At 60.2% G+C, this 10,015-nt stretch overlaps 1 protein-coding gene across 2 annotated transcripts; it reads right to left on the bottom strand.

Annotated features, from left to right (window-relative positions):
* Nucleotides 1–448: 448 nt before the first annotated feature.
* Nucleotides 449–9,673, bottom strand: DLL1 (delta like canonical Notch ligand 1). Of its 2 annotated transcripts, none has more exons than XM_057528254.1 (12): nt 9,363–9,673; nt 8,336–8,752; nt 7,853–8,149; nt 7,068–7,128; nt 6,579–6,836; nt 4,730–4,790; nt 4,081–4,211; nt 3,790–3,959; nt 3,458–3,674; nt 1,424–2,210; nt 1,114–1,231; nt 449–1,017 (listed from the first exon to the last, which is right to left on the bottom strand). In XM_057528254.1, the coding sequence occupies exons 2-12, from the start codon at nt 8,387–8,389 to the stop codon at nt 1,012–1,014; spliced, it is 2,160 nt and encodes a 719-aa protein (XP_057384237.1). In that variant the 5' UTR covers nt 8,390–8,752; nt 9,363–9,673; the 3' UTR covers nt 449–1,011. The 2 variants fall into 2 exon arrangements, with proteins under 2 accessions (XP_057384237.1, XP_057384238.1); XM_057528255.1 differs by having other exon boundaries at nt 9,371–9,673.
* Between the last annotated feature and the right edge of the window lie 342 nt (nt 9,674–10,015).

The raw sequence follows: 10,015 nt of genomic DNA, 5'->3' as shown, positions 1-10,015 counted from the left end.
TTTGTTCCAGTGCTGATAAAAAATAAGGCTCAGACGGAAGGTGACCAGCTCCGAGGCTTCTCAGCACTGACCAGACGTGAGGCGCGGGTGTCTGTGCCCTCAGGTTTCCCTGGATGCATCCCAGGGGATGCACAGGGAACCAAGCGACCAGCAACACTACACCTGCCCCTTCCTTGTCCTGATGGTGACCCTTGGAGGGTTCTTTGAGGTGGGCAGAGGAGCGAGGAAAGTTGCTTTTCATCAATCCAACGGAACTATGCAAAGACCTGAGAACCAGAAAAGCAGAGGCCGTTTCTGTCCTCACGGCCTTGGACGAGTGTGAGTGAAAGTCTGCTCTGACGAGGGGTGAGTAAGTACACCTCTGGATGTCGTTCATAATATTTATTTTGGAAAAATATTTTAAAAAGGAATTTCTTCATTAACAAAACAGTAAAAAAAAAAACTCAAATAACATTTGCACAATATTCCATAAATACATTTATATACAAAAAAATATAGTCACATAGACCCGAAGTGCCTTTGTACATATTTACCAAAAATTTAAATTATAAAAATGAACATCACAAAATACTCAAGCTTTACAGATATCATGAAAAATATTTTTACAAATCCAAAAAATAACGCACATTTTTTTCCACCTAGAAAAAACACATTTTAGTATCAAAAAGGACAATAAAGGCAGTGTTTGTGATTCTAATTCAAGAAAAGACTGGCTCATAAGAATCCAAAATATACACTTCAAGCAGTGCGTGCTTCTTACGTAGTGATCAAGTCCATTCATTTAAATATATATCTTTTAAAAGCAACTGTCCATAGTGCAATGGAAACGTCCTAAAAGGCAGTGCGGCAGGCGCCCGGAGCGCCGGCCGGCCGGCCCTCGCGGGACGCGGGCCCGGCTTCCCAGCAGCAGGTCACGAGCAGCTCCGCTCCTCTCAGCAGCATCGTCGGGGACATATCCTTGGAGGGTCACGCATTCCAAGAGAAACAGGAATTCGCCACCTCACCTCCGCTTTACACCTAGAGGGGCCACGAGGCAGCGGGGAGGTTAGCGCCGGTCAGAGGCCCAGGCCCGACCCAGCCAGGCCAGGGTGGGTCGGGCGGCCGCGCACTGACCTCAGTTGCGATGACACACTCGTCCTTCTCCTCGGATATGACGTACACCGACTGGTACTTTGTGTCTTTCGAAGTGGAGTACACAGAGTCCGGCCTTTTTCCTTCAGCTGCTTCTCCACTAGAAGGGAGATGAAAGGGAACCGCAGTCAACACGAGGAAACGTTTCTGAACAGGACAATGGCCAGAGCCCGGAGGAACACAGCCAGCTGGTCCCCCTGCCCTGCCCAGCCTGGCCCGAGGCACCCCCCGAGGGTCGGGCCCCCTCCCCAGCTGGCCTCCCCGCCCGTCCCCTCTGGCCCACAGCACGCACCCCCGGAGGGTCGGGGCGCTCTTCTCCTCCCCCGCAGAGCCCTGGGGCTGGCACTTGGCATCACGCTTGCTGGGGGGCTCCCCGGTGGCAGCGGCACCCTTGAGGCCCTGCAGCAGCTTATAGCCCACGGCGGGGTCGCAAGCCTTGAGGCTGTTCTTCTCGGTGCCGGGCTCCGTGTGGAGGTCCACCTTCTTGTTGGTGTTCTTGATCTGCGCGGCCCCGATGACGCTGACAGAGATGTCCTTCTCCCGCTGGCGGTTGGCCAGGTTATTCATGGTCTCCGCCTCCGCCGGGCAGGGGTCGGCGGGCGGCCGGCGCTTCTGCAGCCTCAGCCGAACGCAGACCACGGCGGCGGCGCAGCCCAGGAGCAGCGTGAGGACGAGGACCACGCCCGCGCCGACGGCCACCCAGGGGAACGGGCCGGCTTGGCCCTCCGCGAACTGCTCGGTGAGGTCCACCACCACGGGGCCCGGGGGCAGCAGGAACTGGCAGTTGGGGCCCCCGTAGCCTCGGGCGCACTCGCACAGGTAGCGGAGGGCCCGCTCGTGGCAGGTGGCCCCGTTGTGGCAGGGCGCGTGCTCACACCTGCTGACGGGGGCGCTGCAGTTCCTGCCCGTGTACCCGGGGGGGCAGGTGCAGGAATACTCATTCGCGCCGTCCCGGCAGGTGCCGCCGTTGGCACACGGGGAAGAGGCACAGTCGTCCAGGTTGTCATCACAATGCCTCCCAGAGAAGCCGGCCTGGCAGCGGCAGACGTAAGCATCGCCAAGGTCTACGCACTGTGCACCTGGGACACAGACAAGGGCAGCGGCTTGTCACCCAGAAAATGCCCTGAAGCACGTGCTGCCCCGGCCGCTGCGTCACACACCAGAGCAGAGACACAGGGGCAGACCGGACAGAGGCCACCGCTTAAGACAACATACATCAAACACGAGCCCACGGCGAGGGCCGGGGTGGGACTTCTGGTCGAGCTCCATAAATTACATAAAAAATACAGGCTAATACCTCCTGACATGCACCGTGCAAAACGCTTTGCCTGCAGTGCTGCATTCACCTTCACAGCAATCCAACAAAGGACCCAGTTTACAGATGAGGAAACCAAGGCTTAAAGAGGATGACGTGCTTGCCCACAGTTACACAGTTAGTGACAAGTAAGGCTTGAAACAGAAAGAAAGAGAAAAGAAGAAAGGAAGGGAGGAAGGAGGCTGGGGTTTGGTCTTTGTCCTTCCAGAGCCAAGCCTGCTAAACCTCCCTATTCTTCCCCTCTAAACATGAAGCATCCACCGCTCTATTGGTTCAGTGGCTGGAAACAAACAGGAGAAAGAGCTTGACCCCAAGACTGCCACACCTTCTGTACAGAATATGGAGAGCAAAGCAAGCTGATTCCTCTCCATCGATTATCACACCCAACGCAGAAGCTCCAGAAGCTTCCAGAATGGTCCAGCCTGTCTGGGGCCCAGCTTCCCCCCTCTGTGAGTTTGCTTAGGGCATCCCACCCACTCGTGGAGACCATACATCCTCAGCAGCAGACGGCTCTGCTTGGTGACAGAGCAGAGCTGGGCTTCCCTCCAAAAGCGCAGTGGCTGGGCTGGCGCTGGGGCTGACCCGCTGACGTTCGGAGTCTCGGGCACCCGAGGTGCCGCAGGACCGCGAGCAAGTCATTGCACCTCCACCTGAGCCAGGCCCTGCGGAGAAGGAACGCTCCTGCCTGCCTTCCTCGCTCCCTGGGTGCTTCCAGTCTCGGGCACCCGAGGTGCCGCAGGACCGCGAGCAAGTCATTGCACCTCCACCTGAGCCAGGCCCTGCGGAGAAGGAACGCTCCTGCCTGCCTTCCTCGCTCCCTGGGTGCTTCCAGACTCGAGAAAAAGATTGCTATGAACAGTTTCTCACTGTTCAGACAAAAGGGCTTCTGAAACTCAAGGCAACTCACAAAGCGATGAACTCAGCCTGAAACTAAACTCATGCGCTTCTGACGCGTTCTCACCAGTGTGGACCTCTGGACAAAGTCTCGGATGGGTCAGGCGGCCCCCTTACCATTGGAACAGGGTGAGGAACTGCAGGAATCCATTTTCTTCTCACAGTTAAAGCCAGAGAAGCCCCCAGGGCAGCGGCAGGTGTACCCTCCCTTGGGGTTGTCCGAGCACCGTCCCCCGTTGAAGCAGGGGCCGTCGGCGCACACCATGGCACTCAGCTCGCAGATCCTGCCGTAGAAGCCAGGCGGGCAGGTGCAGGAGTAGCTGTTCTCGAGGTCCTGAGTAATGGAGAAGATGAAGAAAGCTTTCCTACGTCGTTGCGAGGGACCCACACGGTCTGTCTCAAACCAGGGTTCCCGGTTCGGCAGGAGAGCCCACGGTGGCCAGACTCACCGTGCAGCTCCCTCCATTCCTGCAGGGGCTGGCACTGCACTCGTCCACCTCCGTCTCGCAGTTGGCCCCCGTGTACCCAGGCCGGCAAGAGCAAGTGTAGCTTCCCTGGCCCGTGTTGGTGCAGGTGGCCCCATTCTTGCAGGGCTTATGGTGTGTGCAGTAGTTCAGGTCTGTGAGGGTGGAGACAGGAAGAGGAGGAGAAGGGAGGCCCAGGGTTAAATTCGGGAGACTGTACTTCCCCGTGACAGAGCCAGGGAAGACAGGCTGCCTGGTGGGGGACGGGAGGCTTACCCTGGTTGCAGAAAAGGCCGCCCCAGCCTTCCTGGCAGTTGCATTGCCAGGGCTGCTGGCAGGTGCCGTGGAGACAGCCGGGGTACCGAATGCACTGGTCACAGTACCGGCCCTGCCAGCCCACTCTGCACCTTAGAGGAGAGGACAGAGTCAGTGGACGCTGATGCTACCGGGTTCCTAGCAACACCTTTCCCACTCATGAGAGACTGGCTTCCAACAGCATCAACACCGCTGGTTCTCAAATGAGGCAGGACACTGGACCGTCCTCAGGAGCTTTAAACCACATGGATGCCTTCGTCCCACGTCAAGAGCGTCTGACTCTGGGTACAAGGGCCAACCAGGGCAGCATCTCTAGGTAATTCTAACGTGTTGCGAAGTTTGAGAACCAACTAAACTCTCTCCTCTTCTGTGCCAATTCTTTTTAAATCTCCATCTGTAAGTTCCACAACCATCGAGGAGCTTAGGTGGATGACAACCCTTGACCCTATGCCCGTCCATGTATTTATTTAGTAGAAACACAGAAAAACAGCCCCCTCCAACCAGCTAATCTTACCTGAGGTTTTCAAAAGAGCATCTAGAGATGCTTTACTAATACACTAGGTGTAAAAGGACAGCAAGAAAAAGAAAAGAGCAACTTTTGCAAACTTACTTGCATTCCCCGGGCTTGTCACAAAACCCATGCTGCTCATCGCACCCCGGCAAGCAGATGGCTGCAAGGAGAAAAGGCACAGGGTCAAGCCCACCAGAGTGGCCCCCAGCACAACAGGGCTACAGACCGCGCCCAGCTCCGCCACAGAGCCTCGCCGAGCCCCGGGCATCGACCGTCCTGCCCGGTAACCACCGCGGACTTCACTCAGCCCAGGAGGAGCATTCTTCTTAACACAGCGGCTCCAGGACAAAAGAGCGCGGAAGCCCACCCCCACCCGGCCCCTTTTCTTCTAAGAGAGGGTCAGAAGTCCTTCCCCCTCCTCCTCCCCCACTTCCCAATTCTATGCACAAAGCTCCACCTCTTAATACCCAGAAAGTGTGTGTGTAGATAAGGGTGGACAGCTGGTATGCAGAGTACCAGGGCCAGACAGCTGCTCTATTGTCTGTTCTCTCCCCGCAGCTGCCCCAGTGCAACAATACCGGCCTCCCCCTCGCCCCCCGCGCCCCCACCCCTCACACACACCCCAGCGTGTGCACCCCACACACACACACACACACACACACACACACACACGTGCACCCTTTCCACCAATGGGCACAGGCGTGCGTCCCAGCCGCCTATCCCCGGAGAGATCTAATCGATGGCACGCGCGAGCTGGGGGCGGGGAGAGACTCCAGTGTTTGAATAAGAAGAAAAAAAAGTTTAAGTTTATGGCAACCCCACGGTGAAGGAGAGGGAGGGTAGCCAGGAGGGAGGCGGCAGGCCGGCCAGAGGTCCCAGAGGGGGTGGGGAGGCTGGAGGCTGAGGTTTCGAGCTGGCTTCCTTCTCCTGGTTATGAAACTCATTAACAAGCCGCCCCACAAGTTTTAAAGACAACAGAGCCAGCTCAGGCCAAGACGAGCTCAAAGGAGCTGTGGAAAGCTGAGCGGGCCGAGCGACCATGACGCTGCAGGTAGGCGCAAATCAAAACTGAGAAACTGCACCTCCCAGCGAGAGGTTCTGTCCTGCCAGAGAAGGTTCCCAGGCTCAGCGGCAGAAGGAAAGTTCCCTGGGGTTTCTGGGGAGCTCTAGGACCCACCCCACCTGACACCTAGAGTGCGAGGTGGCAGTGAGGCGACTGGGGTCCAGCTGAACCAGGCCCAGGAGCCAGCTGGTCCGCACAACCCTCCTACTCCCCCTGCACCTGTGCAGCTGCCCTGCCTGCCTGCAGAATACAGAACTACGGGCAGGCAGGGCCTAAGTCACTCTTGTAAAGGCATGTCCCCCCTCCCAGACAGGGTGCTATGTGAGCATCCCTCAAGCAGGACAAGCAGAGCCCTCCCCAAGCAGGGTTGACAGGCCCAGGCCTCAAAACACACCCACCCATGTCCATAGACCCTGCGAGTGAAAATGTCACGAACAGTGGAATGTTTTTAAACAGGCTGAGCACACCAACTCCGGAGAGAAAATGAAGCACTTTTCAATGAGAAGCTGTCTGGGCGAAGAGAACTCCTTTGGTAAAAGCAGGCCCTGCACACAGCCTCCTCTCTGTTCCTCCCTTCCTTCCTCCCTCCCTTCCCTCAGGCTTACTTCCTGACCCCTGGCCCTGTGTCCAAAATCCTCCCTGATTAAGAAAGGCAGCTTCCCATAGCGGAAGTTAAAACGTCTAAGTTGACCCCCACCTGCCACTGGCTAACTGTGAGGTCTCAGCAAATCTCTCTGGCTCCCCGGCCCCGGTTTCCCCACCAGAACATCTCTGGGGCTAAGGTCCCAAGATGCCAGCAGCTCAGAGACTATGTCCCCACCGCCGGGGAGCGCAGGCCCGGGGAGGGGTAGACCGAGGGAGTAGCGGCCTCCCGGAGGGACTCACGCTCAGTGCAGTACTGGCCTTTCCAGCCAGGGTTGCAGACTTTCTCCCCTCTCTCCCCGCAGGTGAAGTGGCCGAAGGCGTCGTCGCGGGGGCGGCAGAAGACGGAGCAGCCCTCCCCAAAGTAGTGTTCGTCACACACAAACCGGTAGGAATACTTGAGGTCTGTGCGGCCGCTGCTGTGCAGGTCCTGGGACCACTCCTCGCCCACCGTCAGGTGCCTCTGCGTGGCCAGGCGGCTGATGAGTCTTTCCGGGTTCTCTGCAGGAAGAGGACGGTCTGTTGGCTCTGACTGGGAACCCAGAGGCTTGGGGAGTGAGGGAGGTGGAAAGGACGCTGGGCAAGGAGGCTGAAGACCCTTCTCCTCAACCTTCCAGAGCAACTTGCAGAATGAAAGACGCAGACGTTTGTTTCTGGGGAGATGTGAACTCAAACACATAATAACTGGAGACGCAGTTTGCACAGTTTGGGAGTTTTTTGGTTTGTTTTTACCTGTTGCGAGGTCATCAGGAGAATCAGTGTGGAGAGCTTCAATGATCAGAGAGAAGGTTCCCTGGAAAAAGGGGGAAGAGACAGAAGATAAACCAGAAATGTTTAAAAAAGAATCAAAGCTTTCGGGACAACCAAGTCGTCGCAGATCTGTGTGCAGTGTGTCGTGGGGAGGGTCTCTGTACATCTCTTGTCTGATTTTACTTTCCTTAAGGAAATGGAAGAACATTTTAAAGAGTGGTTTCCTGACGTGTTTTTTCATCCTGTTAATACAGGATATCGCGGTAAAAAAAAAAAAAAAGAAAGAAAAGAAAAAAGGAAAAACGATTGCGCGGAGCAGGCGGGGTTGGAGGGGCTTGTCTGGAGTCTTCTGGTGAAGGAGTCAAGCAGAGGGGGCTGGGGGCTGTCAGGCTGCGAGGGCGACTGAACAACTAGCCGGTCCACGAGCTGGGGAACTAGAACTTTCCCAAGTGAAGGGGCCCGTTCAACTTGGGGGCTAGGGGCAGAGACCGGATACGGAAATGTCCTGGGTCCTCAGTCTCTCTGCCTCAATCTACCTCGGCTGTCACCTCCACACTCCCCCCCCCCCCACGCCGCCGCCGCCGCCTGCAGATCACCCGGGCGTGGAGTCAATGCCCCAGGCCCCCGCGGACCGCGGCGCCCACCCGCCCAGGCCCAGCCGCGCGCCCCCGCCGCGCCCCGGAGCAGGGTTGGCGGCCGCCTCCCTGCCCACCTGCCGCCCGCCCCGCCCGCCCCGCGCGCCCCGTGCCCGCAGGTGCGGCGCTCACCGGCCAGGTGAAGCCAAAGGGGAAGCGGATGGGGTTGCTGAAGGCGGGGTCCGCGCCCGTGCCGTCCGGGAGGCTGAAAGAGTCGACGCCCAGCACCGGCGTGACGGCGCTGCCGTAGGTGCAGGGAGGCTCGGGGGACACGCTGGCCTGGTAGTGCTTGAGGCACACGCGGAAGAAAGTCCTGCAGGCGCACGGCGGCGGCCCCGCGCCCCCGCGGCAGCAGTTGCGGTTCCCCAGCAGCCCCTTCTTGTTGACGAACTCCTGCAGCTTCAGCTCGAACACCCCGGAGCTCCAGACCTGCGGGCGAGGCTAGGGCGTGGGGCTCCGGGCGCGGGGAGCCCGCCCGGCCGCGTCCTGCCCCGGGCCCTGCCCCCCGCGCGGCCCGCGCCCCGGGTCCCCCCACCTGGCGCCACAGGGAGCCGGAGAGCCCCGCTGACAGTCTACCTGACGGCGCGGCCCTTAGGACCCCGCCTGGCAACTTACCTGGCACAGCAGGGCCGAGAGCACGGCGAGGGCCAGGGCGCACCGCCGGCCCATGGTGCACCGCCGGCCGCGCTCGCTCTCCTCGCGTCCCCCTTCTCTTCTGAAATCGCCAGGGAGTGCTCGGGGAGGAACGTGTCTCCAGGAGCGCGGGCAGGAAAGCGCCGCCGCTTTGCCTCGGGCTGGGATTATCCGGACTTCTTTCCTCAAGGGTCGTTCTCCGGCTCTTTCGGAGGCCGAGGTTCCTTAGATCCTCCCTGCGGAGGCGACTGCGGCTCCGGGGATGCGCGAGGAAAAAACAAAACAAAAAAGGGCTCCCCGGAGAGATTGCTTCTGGCGCGGCAACTTTCGGTTTTCCCCTCTTTCTTCCAATCCACGAGTAGGTAGGGGTCGTCTGCTTCCTGGTTTTGTCTCAAGATTCTTCGCAGGAAAAAAAAAAAAAGGGAAGAAAGAAAGAAAAAAAGGAGAGAAAGCGTCCAGCTATTCAGCCCAATTCCCAACGAGCTGCAGGGCTCCCCGCGAGTCCGATTAGCGAGCCGGGGTCTGGAAATCCCACGCGCGAGGCGGTAATCCGGCGCCGGCGGAGCGCCCGCGGGTGCGGCCCGGCCGGCTCACTTGGCGGCCGCGGTCCGGGGAGCGCCCTGGACCCGAGTTTTTCCCAGGGACCCAGCCAGTGCCATCCAGGTCAACACCCGGGGTCCCGGACCGGGTCCCGGCGGAGGCTGCGCGCCAGGCTGTGCGTCCGGTGCGGCGCCGGCCGGGGCTCCGCGGGCGCGCAGGGGCTCCGGCTCGCCCCGCGCCGCCGCCTTATATCCCGCCGGCCGCCCGCATGGCTAATGAGATGCAAATGAGCAGCCCCCCAATCTGGCGAGAGCTGTCACAAAGGAGCCACTTTTCCAAACCCTCCTCTCAATGGATCGCCAAATGGTCAGTGAGCTGTAAAATGTGCAACCCTCCTCCCCGCCCCCACCCTCCCCGCCCCCGGCCCTCCCCTGCCCCCGCCCCCAGCCCCCCACCGCACGAAACGCACTCATTTACATTCCTGCAAAACGTCCACCGCAAGAATCCCCTCTGCGCCCGAGGCTGGTGCCGCCGCCCGGGCTCCCCGGCGCTGCCCTCCCGGCCACAGGCTCGCAGAGGCCCCGGGACCCGCGGGGGTGGCGCTGCGCCCCTGCCCTGCCGAGAGCCACCCGGCGGGTGAGGCCGCGTCCGGCCTCGGGAACTCGCCGGTCGCCGCGGCGCCCGCCTTCGTCCCTGTTGCGCGCCGCGGCCGGGGCCTGGCGGCGGGGGCGAAGTCGGAGGCCCAGTTCCCGGTGGGCCGCCCCTTCTCCCGGGCAGCCTCTTCCTAAGGAGGAGTCTCCGGGGCGGGGGACCGGGCACGAGAGGGAGGGGGCAGGCTCGAGCGGCGGGCAGAGAGTGGCGAGAGGGCAGCGGCAGTTTCGGGAAGTTTGGGAAGGTCTGACACCCAGACGTCTCCGGGCAAGGACGGCGACTCTGCGTCTGGGAACGCAGGGGCGAGCGCGGCGCCCCGGGGGACCCTGTTGCCGCGAGCTCGGGGTGTCCCCGCGCTGGTCGGCGGCCGCTGGGGGGCGGGGTCCGGCTAGCGCCCGGGATCCTGACGCCTTAAACCACCGCCCCCCCCCCGGCCCAAAAACACACACGCACCCTTCCGGGCGCTATTCT

This window comes from Balaenoptera acutorostrata, chromosome 14 (genome assembly GCF_949987535.1).
Source record: "Balaenoptera acutorostrata chromosome 14, mBalAcu1.1, whole genome shotgun sequence".
NCBI lineage: Eukaryota > Metazoa > Chordata > Mammalia > Artiodactyla > Balaenopteridae > Balaenoptera > Balaenoptera acutorostrata.
This window is presented reverse-complemented; position numbering and strand designations above follow the sequence as displayed.

What these genes read in the sequence shown, in the direction of transcription:
- DLL1 (XM_057528254.1), bottom strand. Translation starts at nt 8,389, where the DNA reads ATGGGCCGGCGGTGCGCCCTGGCCCTCGCCGTGCTCTCGGCCCTGCTG. An exon ending in TCTCGGCCCTGCTGTGCCAG is followed by an intron (nt 8,150 to 8,335) that starts GTAAGTTGCCAG and finishes CCTCGCCCGCAG; the next exon opens with GTCTGGAGCTCCGGGGTGTT. An exon ending in GACAAGCCCGGGGAATGCAA is followed by an intron (nt 4,212 to 4,729) that starts GTAAGTTTGCAA and finishes CTCTCCTCTAAG; the next exon opens with GTGCAGAGTGGGCTGGCAGG.